The sequence below is a fragment of the Silurus aristotelis genome (assembly GCF_946808225.1).
Source record: "Silurus aristotelis genome assembly, chromosome: 26".
NCBI classification, from domain to species: domain Eukaryota; kingdom Metazoa; phylum Chordata; class Actinopteri; order Siluriformes; family Siluridae; genus Silurus; species Silurus aristotelis.
The window spans coordinates 13,003,966-13,020,797 of NC_139599.1; the positions used below are offsets into that span (position 1 = coordinate 13,003,966).

Here is a 16,832-nt window from a genome sequence, read left to right on the forward strand (position 1 = left end):
GTATCATGTTACAAATATTATCATGTTTCAATTCAGAGAAAGCCTCAAGCATCCACTAAATCTTTTCATGCAGCTAATAATATCAGTATAAGAGCGTTACCCACTTGGTGAAGTTGGCGAGGTTCTGCGTGACCTTAGCGATTAGTGTGAGTGTTCGAGCCGTGCGTTCATCTGGATATTCTTGTGTCAGGTTAAACAGGGACGGGGACATGATTGCCGGACACAGGAAACGCAAAAACAATGAAGCACTGATTAGACGCTCGCTGATGTCCGGACGCCCACGGTTACTGCATTCCTGCCTCCACGAGGCAAACACTTCTTTTAGTTCTCGTGGAAAAACACTGCAAAAAAAAAAATGCTTTTAATGAATTAAAGAATCGGATAGAAATATGAAATTACAGTCGATTTTATAAGACAGAGTAAGAGTAATTAATGAGTATATATTAAGAAAATCTCTCCTTTCATTTTACTTACCAATAGGAGTTGATGATTTTGCAGAAGGCGAGCTCACAGCACATCTTCAGGTTGCTTTGGTGTTCAGCAAGATCGCCGCCTGAACATTTGGACTGGTCCACTTCGCAATTTTCATCTGACTCATACAGAGCTTTTATAAACTCCCCTATTGAAAGAAAGTAAGAGCAGAGTGTAAAAATGAAATAAACGACCTCGGCGTTCAAATAAATAACGTTTTGTTGTTGAATAGATTTATTGCAAAAGCTTTGTACTGTAAATGTTGCTCAATAGTTTGGCAGCTAGGGGGCTCTCTAACTGTTTCTTCTTAATTATTACATCAGAGACAACTGACACATGTATTTTCCGTGTTGTGAAAAAAAATGTATGTGACTCATTGTGACTAATATCCTACATTATAAAGCATAAAGGCTGCGCACTGTAACTGAAACACTGTAACTCTAATGTAGTTTCATGGTCCGATTTTGCAGTATAAATTATATAGATTGTAATAAAACCTAGATATGAAAAAAGTTAAGTTAGGCTTAACCTGTGAAAAAATTAAAGGATGACAATAGAAAGAAAAAAGAAAAAACCCCATCGAAGATGCTAAGAGGAACTAAAAAACAGAAGTCATTCACAGTCTTGGACACGTCACCAGCTCAGAATATGATTAGAATGAAAAGAGATATAATATTTTCGGACACAACGAAAGTCAATTCTGCATATTTAATCAAACAGAAACTGATCTGATTTCTAGCTATGTAATACATTTTCTTCTAATTGATCATAACAATCTGGATTTTAAACATATTTGAAACATAATACAAAACTGCATATTATTTGGTACTCGGATGTATTTGTTTTAATAAAAAAAAAAAAGGAAACTCAAAAACTACATCCTAATTCGACAGTTTAGATTAAGAGGAAAATAATAATCCAAGCAGCTGCTTATAATTTTATAGCATCACATCTTAGAGTTTTTTTCTTACACCACAATATTGTGCCAATAAAGTAAATTTTATTATGTATTATATCATAACCAATAAACTGCTTATATCCACTTCCTCATGCTTAAAAATAATAATAATTAATCTGTAATGATGCTGTAACAGTCTCTTGTAGGTCCCTGCTGGTGGCACACTGTTTAGTGGACACCATTAAGGACTAATTTAGTTTTTTGGAGATTAAATGCTGGTATCTACTGGACACCAATAGGGACCATTAGAAAGGAGTTTACCCTCGTGTAACCCCGAGCAGAATATAACACAGTGTGTGTACTGGGGTTGACGAGTGTCACATAGCTGACGCTCAGCCACAGAGAGTCATCTGGAGCTGATCATTCTAATGATTTTATCTGTTTCGGTCGCTATTTCAGTCATCTGCATGTAAAAAAAAGTTCTCCCTCTCTAGTAATCAGAACACACACACACACACACACACACACACACACACACACACACACATACAGACAAGAAGATATTTAGGTCTTGTCCTTGTGTCGTCCTTTTCTGTGGCTCTCAGTCAATTTCGAGGCGTGAGCTGTTCAATAATTCAGATGAGCGTCACGAGTCGCTTTAATCAGATAAAAACAGCTCTACATTATTCAACGCTGCCAAATGTGTCTCTAATAAAACATAAAATAAAAAACGATCCAGAACTACATTATAAATTACAATCCAGAACTAAATTACAATCCAGAACTAAATTATACAGATTATTCTGGTCACACTGGGAATACAGATTTAAGATTCAAGATGTGAAATACCCAGAACATATTATCAGTGTGCTGGGCGTTACACGCTGTACTCTGATAATGAAATCTCAACTCGTTCTACCGATTTTGATAAAACAATCCAGAGCTGTGTTATGATGCGTGTCAACTGATGTTCCAAGATTTTCAAAACAAGGCCACCTATAAACTAGAAGCTGCTGAAGGATAGAAGTGTAGGTTGATCATGTAAAATCTAATTTTTTTTAAATTTAAAGTTACCATTGTTTTGTCTTTATATTAATTATATTAAATTATAAGACTACTTATATAATTAATGCACACCGATCAGATATAACATTATGAACACCTGCCTAATATTGTGTTGGTCCCCCTTTTGCCACCAAAACAGTTCCGACCCTTCGAGCATCAAAGCATTAACTTCTTCAGCAATTTGAGCTACAGAAGCTCGTCTGCTGGATCGGACCACACCCGGGCCAGGCTTTGCTTCCCACCTGCATCAATGAGCCTCAGTCGTTTCTTCATTGGAGCACTTTTGATACTGACCACTGCAGACCAGGAACATCCCACAAAAGCTGCAGTTTTGGAGATGATTTGACCCAGTCGTCTAGCCGTCACAATTTGGTCCTTGTCAAACTCGTTCAAATCCTGAAGCTTGCCCATTTTTCCTGCTTCTAACACGTCAACTTTGAGGACAAAATGTTCACTTGCTGCTTAGTATATCCCACTTACTAACAGGTGCCATGGTGAAGACATAATCAGTGATATTCACTTCACCAGTCATAATGTTACTGATCAGATCGGTGTAATTATACAATATATACAATTATGTTACAAGGTTCCCTGGTGGTCTAGTGGTTAGGATGCGGCTCTTTCAGCGCTGTGGCCCGGGTTCGATCCCCGGTCAGGGAACCAATCCCAGCCACTTTCAGTGCCGGTCACAAGCCCGGATAAATGGGGAGGGTTGCGTTAGGAAGGGCATCCAGCGTAAAAACATGTGCCAAATCAAACATGCGGATGATCCGCTGTGGCGACCCCTAATGGGAGAAGCCGATTATGTTACAAAAATTTCCTAGTCAACTGTTACTAACACTGAATCGAGCACTCCAAAGTGCTGTACTGTATAATTCCACAGCCTTAAAAAAAAAAAAAAAAGAATGTGAGATTCTACCAAACACCATGACCTCTGAGTGCGCAAGTAACTTCCTCATTTAATCGCATGATTCTCAAGTCTTACCCAGTGCATCCTGAAGATATTTCTGGCCCACAAGTTTGAGGTACTCCTCGATGGCTTTGGTGCCCAGTGTGTTCTCGCGAAAGATCAAGTGCTCGTTCTCGCCACATCTGTCCACCTCGGACATCATCAGGTCTGTCAGGAAGTCCTGGATGAACAGACAAATAAACAACAAAGTGTTTTAATCGAGAAGTGGTAGCTTTGTGGTTACGATGTTGGCTTTCTGATCAGAAGGTTGGTAACAAGGCTCTTAACCCTCAACTGCTCAGATTTATACATGAGATAATTGTGAGTCACTTAGTAAATGGTTGTTCATTTGAACAATCTTTCACATGACAGAAAACAGAAAAGATTAGCTCACCAAGGTCTTCTAGTCTGAATTTGTTATTTTCTCACATAACAGCCACGTGGGCTCTGCCCAGGAAACAGAAACAAACGACTTGGACCAGAGTACTTGGAAAGTGAGCTAATCATTTCTACTTCCTGTACAGAACGATTGCACTTTTCACACTACGAGCAAAGGATGTTGCATGTGCATAGCCAACAGAAACGTGACTGCTTGTTGTGACTGTGCAACATGTAAACATGTAAATAGAAATAGAATATAAAAAAATGTAATGAATATAGATAAAAATACAGTATAAAAGTATACTATAAGTATGAAGTAAATAAATAGGGTTAAAAATTATATTTTATACTTTTTTTTTCTTTGGATAAGGGTCTCATTTATTTATACACTACATTGCCAAAAGTATTGGGTCACCTGCTCATAAGTACGGGGATTTTAGAGCATTGTATTCCACATTTAGTCCCAATTTGCTATTGTAATTCCCTTCACTCTTCTGGGAAGATGTTCCACTAGATTTTGGAGTGTGCTTATAGATATTTGTGTTAATCAGCCACAAGGGTATTACGAAAATCAGGTACTGATGAAGGTGAGGAGACCTGGGGTGCAGTCAGTATTTCAATTCATCCCAAAGGTGTTCAGTAGGGATAAGATCAGAGCTCTATAGCAAGCAACTCAAGATCTTCCTCTCCAAAGTATATAAACCCGATCTTCGAAGAGCTCACTTTGTGCACAGGGGCATTGCCGTGCTTAAACAGGTTTGGGTTTCCAAGTTCAAGTGAATGCAAAATTTCATTGTAGCACATCTGAAAGTGCCTCCGGCTTTGTGGTAACAGTTTGAAAAAGAACCACATATAGCAGGAAAGGTCAGGTGACCCAATACTTTTGGCAATAAAGTGCACTATAATGTTCTGGAAAACTAGAAAACCAACCAACAGAAAGCAACTTATAATGAGACCTACATCTTAAAAAGAACTTTGATGAATGGAGAATAAGCTACACTTTGAACACAGCTGCAGTTCATTGAAATATGTTTAGAGAGGAGAAGAAGCAGCCCTACTGTTGGGAGATCATGAGTTCAAGCCGTGACAATGTCACAGCCATCCATGGCCCGGAGCCTAGACAGCAGAAATAGCTATGCTGTCTGGATAAGAGGGATTGAATATTCTCTTTTTTTTGGTCAATAAAGGTGAGGCTAGCTAATTTGTGAAGTGAGTATGCCAAAGGGGGCACACATCGTCTTCTGCATATGTATTGATGCCCTGTGAGGCAGCATGAGCAGCAAATTGAAAAGATTCATGTGTCTAAGAGAAAGAATATATATGTCTTCATTCTGCATGGTTTGAAGCTGGAAGATTTATTTATCGGTTGAAAATTGGAAACACTAAACTGAGAGAAAAATGGTGACATATTGTGGAGTTGAAATGAACAAAATCCTGAGAGAAGTCATTAAGATTCTAATAGTTGAGAAAACATCAATAAAATAAAAGCAGAGTAGCCCATGTTTTGAAATGATATCAAATTAGGCAAAGAAAAGAAGTGAAAGAAATAAAAACAAACAAAAAAATGCTTCACTTGCACTTTTCACTCCTAACTTTATGTTCATTGTGTCATGTAATGGCAAACCATCCCCTCTGTGATAACTGGCTATTAAATCATGTTCAATTCCTTCAAAAATTGAAACTAAGAAGTAGTTGCTGAAACAAGACGTGTTGACATGGACATTATGCAGGTATAGATTATTATTAAAACAACAGCAGGAACGAAGGAAATAAAGGAACGAGCTTCGGTGCTGATATAAAGATCCGTCCTAATCAAATGGAACCGGCAGGGAACCAATCAGGAGCTGATTTAGAGTTGTTCTTTTTTTTTTTTAAACAGGATGTGCACACTTATCCAAGCAGCTGTGCATCAGCATTCATAGAACATACACAAACAAACTAAACGGAGCAAAACATGATTTAGCATTTAATATTTTATGCCTATATATATATATATATATATATATATGTGTGTGTGTGTGTGTGTGTGTGTGTGTGTGTGTGTGTGTGTGTGTGTGTGTGTGTAATTTTATCAGTTCTATCAGATAAAAATGGCTAAACTGCTGTGCTCAGATTGGAGAATGTAGCATTACATTAGAAGGTTTGGGATAATATAATAATCAAAATTTTCAATAGAGGTCAATGGGAAACTTGGTAAATATGACAACTTTCAACCTTCCGTATTAAAAAATTTGTAATTCTGATCAGTTGACAAAAAGTCTGGGATCTTGTTTGGGGGGATGAGGTCTGTACTGTACTGTACAAATTTTTTTCACCAATCAGAATCCTTGTTTTATACTTATTACTTAGTGACTCAGGTATGCAAATACACACGTCAAAACCGCAACATATTTTTATATACTGTACATAAGTTTACTTTATTAAGCACACGTGCTACATTTCAGATCTATTTCTCCTATTTTGCTGCGTACCGCATTGTTCCTCTTGCTTTCTCTTTATTCAGCCTCTTTTTATTTGTCCAGAATTCTCAGTCCTGCTTTTCGCTCTCCCTCCTTCATGACGCAGCACAAATGTAAATAGCACAGAGCTGAATATTTTGTCCGTAACTCTGTTTTATTTTCGAACGCCGCCTGAATCAACGCGTTATGTAACGGCTTATTCGACCTCACTGCACAGGAAATACAGGCAATCATTGGCAATCATTGAAGACTTTATCTAGGATATGCGTTCATGCAAATCTCACAGAAGTTCTGCTGAAAACACTGCTTCTTTTCTTCTTCTTTTTTTATTAGAAATGCAGCTTAAGATGAATCAAAAGCTAAACTTGAGAATAAACAGGGATACAATAGATGTGGAAGTATTTCAAGTATTACACATGATCTAGTATTCGTGCCACCAGGTATTATTTGTAGATACAGTATGATTAACTGGGGTATAGGAATAGAAGCAAATATTAAACTGGCTACTCAGACTGAGTCAAGCATATACACGGCCATTTTAATAGAAACACCATTACATTACTTGTTTGTACATTTACCCCACTGAATGAGCAGGACATGTAGGAGGAGAGCAATGCATGAAGCCATGCGAACACAAATCAACAGCTCTGGTTCATAAAGTCTTATGGAAATTCTATATGTAAAAATGTATGCGGTAAATACACGTTAACGCAAATTCATTTTAACGGCTCTAATTTAATGATCGCGTGATTATGCATTTGTGACGCATTTCTGTTCGACTATTTTTATTCAAAAATATAAATAAATCAAAAATAAAAGAGGCGAAATGAAAACCTTTAACGCAACACAAGTCAAGTTTTCAAGTCAAGTTTATTTGTATAGCGCTTTTCACAACAGACATTGTCTCAAGCAACACACATTTATTCATGATGTCCTTTCTTTACTCAGATATAAAAAACTATTAATAATAACCCGTAAAAAATTCTTTTATTCACTAAACATTGCTTTTCCAGACAATTTTAGCATTGACCTCTCCACTGCCGCACATACGTAGGAGCCATGTACCATATTTAACATAAAAAAACAACCACTAAAAAACACACACACACACACACACACACACACACACACACACACACACACACACACACATATATATATATATATATATATATATTTAAACATATAACTATAGAAACATGACGTCTCAAAATTTTTTTTATATTAATAGAATCATTTCCAGAGTGTGTGTATCTATCTATCTATCTATCTATCTATCTATCTATCTATCTATCTATCTATCTATCTATCTATCTATCTATCTATCTATCTATCTATCTATCTATCTATCTATCTATCTATCTATCTATCTATCTATCTATCTATCGTAACACATTTTAATCACATTAGAGCACCATGAATGTGATGTGTTCTCAAACTTAAAAGGACAGTAGGAATATTAACAGTTAAGATTTGTCATATTTCTGTTTTTCAGCTTTGTGGGTAAAAAGTTTTAAATGTTTTTTTATTTTTTTAATTAGTACATATTTCCACCTTGTGCCCAGTGTTCCAGGGATCAGCTCCAGATCTACTGTGACCTACCCATGTTTCATCAATGAATACTATTTCAGTAATAATATGTAACATTTATGTAGGACAAAGGTTTTCCACTACATCCTTACTATAAGCAAGGTTTTATATCACTACAGACAAGACTCATGTTGTTGTTTCTTCCTTTTTTATACAGTAAACTCACTGTGCAAACAAACAAATAAGAGAAAATTTAAATGAAATAATATTAATTCAACAGCTTTATAGCCCAGGACATTTTACCAATGTTTAAAACATCTACAAATTTTGGGATGTTTTCTATCTGGATGTTCACACATAATCGCACTATATAAATTCAATTCAATTCAACACAAAGGTTTTGTTGTATAGCACTTTAAACAATGCACATTATCTCATAGCAGCTATACAGAGACTAGAAAGTTGGACTGTATAAATTTAGTACTAAGTTTATTCCTAATGTGCGAGCCAGTGGCGACTGTGGCAAAGGAAAATTTGTGTGGCACCGAAAATCCTTCCATTATAGATCCCTCGTTTTTTAGGTGTAACTTCATGGATCTTTCGGCTGTTCGTGTGGAAGCTTCCCCACTGATAATTCATTGTACTGTTGTTTTTATTGTACTAGTGCAATACTGTACAGTATATGTGGTCCTGTGCGCAGGTCTTATACCACTATACAGTATGTGGTTGCAGGACCTTGTCCTCTTGTGTCTTCGCTCTGTCTCATATAACGCTGTGTTGTCTTGGGTAGCACCTCGGTTCTGAAAGAGCGCTAATTCCTTTCACTGCGGACTGTTGAATTGCCACTTGACCAGACTATAGCATTTATATAACAGCAATCTCTTTGACCACAGTATCGTCAAGTGTCGCAACTTTTTGAAATTCATTCCTATTATTCCTATTCAATGATCACTATTCGTGTATCGAATATCGCAGCAGGACATCGGCGTACAGATGTTTTTGTCACACAGCTCACTAAACAAGCTAATAGACATACAGACCACGCAGACATGCAAATGTGTTCACGCAGCTCGGAGGCTGTGCGCTAATCATACCCAGCCAGGCTGTATTACTGTTTGAAAAGATCGGCTAAACCGTGCTTCGTGAACAGTTCAGACGAACGTGCAAACATACAAGTGAGCCCTAATGAAAAAATTGTTAGGGGAAAGAATAGTACAAAATTGAAACAGGAGGGATGAAGGTTGAGAACAGCAAGAGGTGAGATAAACAAGATGCAGGAGAGATAATAAAAATGTGACGGAAGGATTAAAGAACGGATCAAATCCCCGGCGCCTCCTGGTGACTGCATAGGCTGCCAGTGAAAACTAATAAAGGCAAGACCATCTGACAGACACCAGCAATAATGTGTGTGTGTGTGTGTGTGTGTGTGTGTGTGTGTGTGTGTGTGTGTGTGTGTGTGTGTGTGTGTGTGTGTGTGTGTGTGTCTGTGTGTGTCTGTGTGTGTGTGTACCTGAGCAACAAGAGGGGATTTAGAGAAAAGCCGAAGGTTCGTACATTTCATTCTTGTTGTGTGTCAGAGCAGGAGCTATGCAAGTCTCAGTCATTTGGAAAATATCAACAATCAATACATCCATTTACCAACACTAACTTTTTTTTTTTTTTTCATTAATTCATTAATCATACACAATGATTACAAATTTTCTCACATTATACCTACCGTAATTTCCGGACTATAAAGCGCACCCATATATAAGCCGCACTCACTGAATTTGACAAAGATTTTTATTTTAAACAGTATGTCTACACTGAAACTAATGTACTTTACACAGGCTTTAACGAAAGACAGTGTCTGTTACACGGTGTAACGGGTGAAATATGTTGTGGCTCCTTTAAGAGCAGAGCGGCATTTTGGGAATAGCCTCCGCCGCATTTTACTGGTATTACTGCATGTGTGCAAGACCAAAGAATATGTCCTTATTATTTTTTGTGATGCTAATTTCTAAGTTTCTTTGACTAACCCGTAACGCTGTTGCCAAGAAAAAATAAAAAAGCACGAGTTTTGGAAACCTGTCTGTGCTTATATGATTTCTGTTGCAACTGGAGTTTTAGTGAGCTCTCTCTTCACCCAGACTCAACACGTTAAAAAAACGTGGGGAAAAAGTACCGGCTTATAGTCCGAAAAATACGGTACTTATGGGCACAGGTTTGTTCCTTTAATCGCTAACATTATAGAATCTATAAACTTCAGTTCCTTCACCAGTTTTCTTTTCACAATTTAAGTCAATAAGTTAAATTAAGCCAATTACATTTTCTCAGAACCTAAAACCCGTTCTGTGTCAGAAAACTTTCAACAGTCATGTGTAAGACTATTACAGAGCACTGATAGCACTGATACTGGAGACTCCATCCTTAAAAGGTTAAATAAACCCCTTTTTATACATACAAAAAGCATTCATGGTTAGCTGACATGTACTAGTGTAAATCCCTATAAATGTTTGTGTTCACTTATGTCAGTGTTTCTATAGGATTAAGGTGGATATATTGTCAGGATTATGCGTATGTCTCCCATCACCCCCTGCACATCATAAGACCTCGTCTCATGACGCTGATTATTGTAATTCTTGATCCACCGTTCAGGTTCTGTTCTTCGTTTCTATGTATTTTTTTTTGTGCATGAGAGATATGAGTGTTGCCCTTAAAAGTTAAACGTTCCTGAATGTTGAGCTTATCATGGTGAAGTGGCTGCTAAACGCAATCCCACAGAATCCACAGAGTTTCTATCAATTCTTCTACAACTTTAAACTAAGGGTTAAAAAAATCTCTCTGCATTTTTTTGTCATTCTTACAAAAATATCATCCTGGTGAATGGATATATTTGTGCTCCGTACACTGGTGCAGTTGGCAGTGTGTAGTTTGGTGTGTGGGTGGGGTGTTTATGTTTCACCAACTAATCTTGCTTGACCTCCATTCAGTCCTCAGAAAGCACAGAACCCAATATAAATATCACTCGCTCTCCTTTACTTCGTCGCCAAAGCTTTTGTGAGAACTGAACTACTGTGTGTGTGGTGTCAAAGTGACAGTATCTGTGATAACCCCTGTGTGTATCTTAGCGCTCCCAGGGTGTTGTTTTTGGTCCCTGTATGGCGAGTTGGAATGTGTTTGGGCTTTAGTCATTGCCATGAACCTCCTCCGCTCCGTTTCAACATCTGTTCGCCTTTCCAGGCCTTATACGATCCTTGCCAAGAAGCTGTGGAAATCCAGTGCCGCTTTTCCGAAAAAAGTTCCCATGCACTTCACATCTGTAACGCACCTGAAATGACGCTTGGGCTGGAGCTATCGATTATTTTAGTATCTACTGTTCATCGATCAATCGAGTAATCGGATTAGAAGTACTTTTTCTTCATTAAACAGCGATACTGAATATACAAGAGAAACTAAAACGGGTCTCTTAAAATAAACAAGTAATTTGTTTTCTTATTTAGAATAAATTACATTTTAATTGCTGAAATTGCAATCTGTGAAAACTAAACCCATTTAGTGCATTAAATTGCCATATTACATTCCATCCATCCATCCATTTTCTTCCGCTTATCCGTAATTCGGGTCGCGGGGGCAGCAGTCTAAGCAGGCCCCCGCCTTCGACTGCTGCCCAATCCTCACAGCACCGTCCCTTACGGTCCCTCCTGCAGGTGGTGAGCCCACGGGAAGGCGGCCCCACGTCACTCCGACGTCACGGACCTTGATATTTCCCTCGTAAGGGACCCCCGGAGCATAGAGGGTTAAGGGCCTTGCTCAAGGGCCCAAGAGTGGCAGCTTGGCGATACCGGGGCTTGAACCCCAGACCTTCCGATCTGCAACCCAGCGCCTTAACCGCTGGAGCCACCACTCCCCCATATTACATCATATTACATCAAAAACGCTAATAGAAATATATAAATAAATAATTTAAAAATAGAAAGGTAATAGAGGTAAATGCACTGTAGATAGATAGATAGATAGATAGATAGATAGATGGATGGATGGATGGATGGATGGATGGATGGATGGATGGATGGATGGATAGATGGATGGATGGATGGATGGATGGATGGATAGATGGATGGATAGCAAGAAGGGGAATCGGCGACAGCGATGCGTGGAAAGTAGCGAATGTAGCCACCGTTGTAAATGAGACCCCAGAGCGATCCAAATTTAGCAGGTGGTGCGTTAGTAATAATGGTCCGTGGGGAAACACAGTGCTCTGTGTGTAGTAAAATAGACTAAACGAAGCATCGAAGCAAATTATTTGCCTTTTTTTGTATTCAAATTACTCAAGGAATCGTTTCAGCCCTACAGTACATGATGCTAAGCTTCACTTTAGCGAACCGTTTTCAATATTCCTGCTACAGATGTGCACTAACATCAGTGTGCTAAACTCCATGCAAAGGTTACGTTAGGACAAGCGAAGAGAGCTACCCTCTCTTTCTCACCTTCCCTTTTTTCCCTCTCTCAGACAGATGGGAGATGTTCTTTTCACTCCCTTCAGCACTGCACGTCTCAAAGTCTCGGAGTTGACAGCAGGGCTTGTGGGTCAGAGCTCAAGCGAGGCTGTGTGTGTGTATGTGTGTGTGTGTGTGTGTGTGTGTGTGTGTGTGTGTACAAAACTGCAAAACACTACCACTGTTAATCAAAAGCTCAACATTGACCTTTCTCAATACGGATATCACATCCGTCTAACATACCACAATATTACTGCATGTTTATATTCTGTAATCTATTCTAGAGTTTTCACACGGGTGTGTCGTGAGAACATGGTAAAATATCGTTTCCTGCTATACTAAATTTCCAGCATTAACACACTGCATGTCATTTTAGTACTTGTGATAGAAGAGTATCTGCGAGAGTGAAAGTGAAAGTTTATAGGACTGTGGTGAGACCTGCAAAGTTGTATGGTTTAGAGACAGTGGCATTGAGTAAAAGATAGGAGGTGAAGCTGGAGGTAGCAGAGCTGAAGATGTTGAGGTTTTCGTTGGGACTAACGATAATGGACAGGATTAGAAACGAGTTTATTAGAGGGACAGCGCATGTAGGACGTTTTGGAGACAAGGTGAGGGAGGTGAGATTGAAATGGTTTGGACATGTGCAGAGGAGGAACATGGGGTATATCGGTAGAAGAATGCGGAGGATGGAGCCACCAGGAAGGAGGAAACGAGGAAGACCAAGGAGGAGGTTTATGGATGTGGTGAAGACATGCAGGTAGTTGGTTTGAAAGAGGCAGATGTAGAGGACAGGGGGGTATGGAGACAGATGATCCGCTGTGACGACCCCTAATGGGAGAAGCCGAAAGTAGAAGAAGAAGAAGTAGAAGAAGAAGAAGAAGATATAATTTTAGTACTGCAACGATGTAAAGTACAAGAACAGAGGTGATCGAGATTTTGCTGTGGCTGCTATTCGCCTTTTAATATAAGACATGCCTCAAATCTGGCTACTCTATATTTGTTAAAAACTCTTTTTATTTGACTTTTAATTTCAGTTGTTTGCTTTTGTGTTTTTTGATGGATACTTGGTTGGGAATTTAGTTTTAATTAGTAATTTCTATTGCAAAGCACTTTGTTAATGGCTCATTTTAAAAAGTGGTACAATATATAAATCAACTTTTGCTTGCATCGCTGTATTACCTGGTGTTTGTATTAATGTTGCTTTGGTGTAAATTATTGACCAGAATCCTTGTAGGTATCTGAAATAAACTTTTAAAGCCAGTAGAGCAATACTCCTTCCACCACATGGAAATGAACCTGCACTCACATACTTGCCATTTTGTAGCACAAGATACACAAAAATATAAGATACAAGAACCAGACCTTGTTTTAGTGCAGAATAAAACTTGACGGGTTGTCATGGCAACATACAAAGCAATGTTACTCTGTCCACCACACATCACACCATGTTTTATTCCTCTTATACCACAGCAATTTGGCTTCGATCGCACAGTGGTGGAACGGCCATGAAACCAGTTTATTCCAGTTATCATTTATGTTACAATAGCTACAAACAGCCAGGTGACAAACGTAGCTTGTTAATGAAAATTTTTTCCATTATTAGACTTTCTTATATCTGAAAAAATGGACTACCTACTCTTACAAAAAGCTGACACTGGAGACTTCTATCAGAAAAGCTAAACATTATACGTTTCTCTTTGCTAATTCGCATCTGTTTATTATTACGCGAAGATTACGTGCGATTATCCAGCTGTGAATTACCCATGCTAGTGAAACGGACCCTGATTGCAGAGTATTAAATGTTCAAAAGATCTAAGCAAACAAATCAGCACTTTCAGACCAATCAGAATGGAGAAATCGACAGAAAATTGCCTCAACATTCATAAACATTACATTTCTATAACTCACAAATCATCCATCATGGAATCATTCAATCTCAATATCGTAAGTAATGCATAGTTAATCATTTTAGATCTGCATTGTATAAACGCTTTCCTTAAATGCCAGAACTGTTCCAAAATCCATGGCCGTAATTACAGTGTGCTGAAATTCGTCCTTAGGGTGCAGCCCCAAAGTGCACAAAAGTAAATTTGGAACATGACTCCCGAAACACCCAAGTACAGTCTGAGTCATTGTAAAAATTGTTTATGTGTCAGGCTTGTGTAATATCTGCCAGTGTGATGTGCTGCTCAAAACCAGAAATGACATCCTTTCAACTGCCTTAAAGCCCAGCCAAGCATGAGAAAGCAATGAGAAAGAGAGCGAGAGAAAGAGATAGAGAGAGTGACTGGCAAAGAAAGAAAAATGCATGGAAGTGATGACAGAAGTGGAAAAAAAACGAAAGTAAGAAAATCTAAACAAGGAAGGAGCAGAAAAATGAGGCGGTAGAGAGGAGGGGATGGGAAGAAGCAGGGTGGCAGATGGGAGTGGAGAACAAACGTCCACAAAGAAAATAACGATTGTAGTTGGGGAGTTAATAACAGGAAAACACTCGTTTCATTTGATGTGAAAACGTTTCATTAACTATTATTAGCATCAAAGCCTAATTACACGTTATAATTATTTCAAGCGTTTTTTTAAATGCTTGAACGGCCGCATGTATATGTATAAAGAAGGTTTTTTTCTGTAGGAAGTGTTAATGTGAATATCAATATCTGACTATAAATAAATAATTCAAAACATAAATTATAAATAAATATATATATATATATATATATATATATATATATATATATATATATATATATATATATATATATATTTACAGTATATATGAAATAAACAACTATTATTCTCCACTACAAAAAAAAAAATCCTACACAGCTACAAACCTACCATTTAACATTCTACCTATTTTCCAGTTATGAGAGCAAGAGGGTCTGAAATGTCACAATTCTTAAAATAATTGTCCCAATTGAGACACAGCAAGCCGGCGTTAATTCGGTTCAGCTAAGTTCAACCGCCTCGAGGGGGATAAAAGCTCCACAACATCCAAAAAGGGCACAACAAGGCAGGCTTTATCAGTTAGACAGCTTTATCTACATCCTGACCTCATTTGGACTGAGATTCTGGTGTTTTTTTTATATTGACCGCCATTAAAAGCCTGCAAGCAATGCTGCTAGAGTTAGCAAAAACAAATGCTAAATATCCCCCACATGCATATTTGTTGAGGGTAGATCAAGATGTGTCTACGGAATGAGAAAGATTCTTACACCGAACAGAAAAGCATATCTGATAGTAATTAGCGAGACAGTGTTACACACTCGCTAATTAGCTCTAGTCATTCAAAGCTAATTCACTTCAAAAGGAAACTAGCTGCAAAATCTAGTGCACTGAAAAGGCTTTCCAAGCTACAGTATAAGGCAACTGTGTCCTGAGAGGATGCAGAATCTTTTTTTGCCAAGTACTTTGTTTGACTACAGCAATAATAAAAAAAAAATGCTTTACTTTCACAACAAAATGCTTCTATTCAGCATAAATAATGTGTCCAATTCGTTTCGCACATGGGTACGAGTCCGAGAGTGAACAGATGCTAAAGTGCACAAGAGTCAGATTTTAACAGCTGTCCTCATAACTTACGACCTTGGAACGCTCGGAAGGCGATGTGTACGTTCCAGGTTTTTTACGGTCCATATCCCTCTGGGCTGCTTTAAAACACAGGGTAATTAAGTCACGGTAATTAACAACCACAGGCTAACAGGATTAGCCTTGTCCCTGAGGATCGAGAATTGACTGCTGGCCTGGGACAGAGAAGATTTGAGTGGCCTCTGTGAATTGCCCCCCCAAACCCCCACCCACTTTATCAGAGCCAATAGATTCAAGCCCTGGAAGTCATCGTTGTTGTAATAGAAAGGGTAAAGTGCAAATAACCAGAAAAGTGGTGAGCTAATGGCATGCTTATAATAAAGCTGAGGCGGAAAACTAATCTCAAAATCAGCACTTGGAGGATAATGAGGCAGAGCGGCTGTTCCTGGCCCACTGACCATGCCTAATGACGTTTTGACACCACCGAATGGCAAGGTAGTACAATTTCCGCAGCACAGCCTGCACCATCTCTGCGGCAATGATCCATACTATGATAAAAAAATATTTTCATTTCCAGTTGTTTCTGATAATAATGTTTACTGATATACAGTATATTAATATCTCCATTTGAATTGCATTGGATAGTAAACGTGCTTTTTTTCACCCTCAGGGCTTTTCTTATGACAGATTAACAGATGTGCTGATGTTCAAATGTAAGTCATGCTTAAAGAGCAGGACATCATTGCTGTTATTAGCTAGTCGTTTTTAAATGCTAGCTAATCGAAAGTGGCCTAGTTTCCCTCATGTACAGTAATGTAAAGACAATCTTAAATGGTCCAAATTGCACATAATTTGATGATTGTTCTACCATTTAAGAACGATCTTTGCAGGCAGCAAGGGATGCTGGGAAGAACTAGGTTTTTTTTTATAGTTTGGCACCTTCAATGTTTATCAATTAATTTTGATGCCAATTGATTACAGGGACAAATATAGCCACCAGGCTGTCAATCCTCCCACAGTAAAAACCTGTTTCATGGTTAATTTAGCTGATCTTCTCCAGCCAGTCAGAGTAGCTC

General features: G+C 38.3%; 1 protein-coding gene across 12 annotated transcripts in view; it reads right to left on the reverse strand.

The window, feature by feature from the left end:
* dab2ipb (DAB2 interacting protein b) overlaps nucleotides 1–16,832 on the reverse strand; it is a 164,618-nt gene that overhangs the window by 14,985 nt on the left and 132,801 nt on the right. For all 12 annotated transcript variants that reach the window (XM_083531724.1, XM_083531719.1, XM_083531730.1 and 9 more), the window contains 3 exons: nucleotides 3,420–3,564; nucleotides 475–619; nucleotides 105–341 (listed from right to left, as the gene is read on the reverse strand). In XM_083531724.1, the coding sequence (XP_083387850.1) occupies nucleotides 105–341; nucleotides 475–619; nucleotides 3,420–3,564 (527 nt within the window). The remainder of the gene's footprint in view (nucleotides 1–104; nucleotides 342–474; nucleotides 620–3,419; nucleotides 3,565–16,832) is intronic.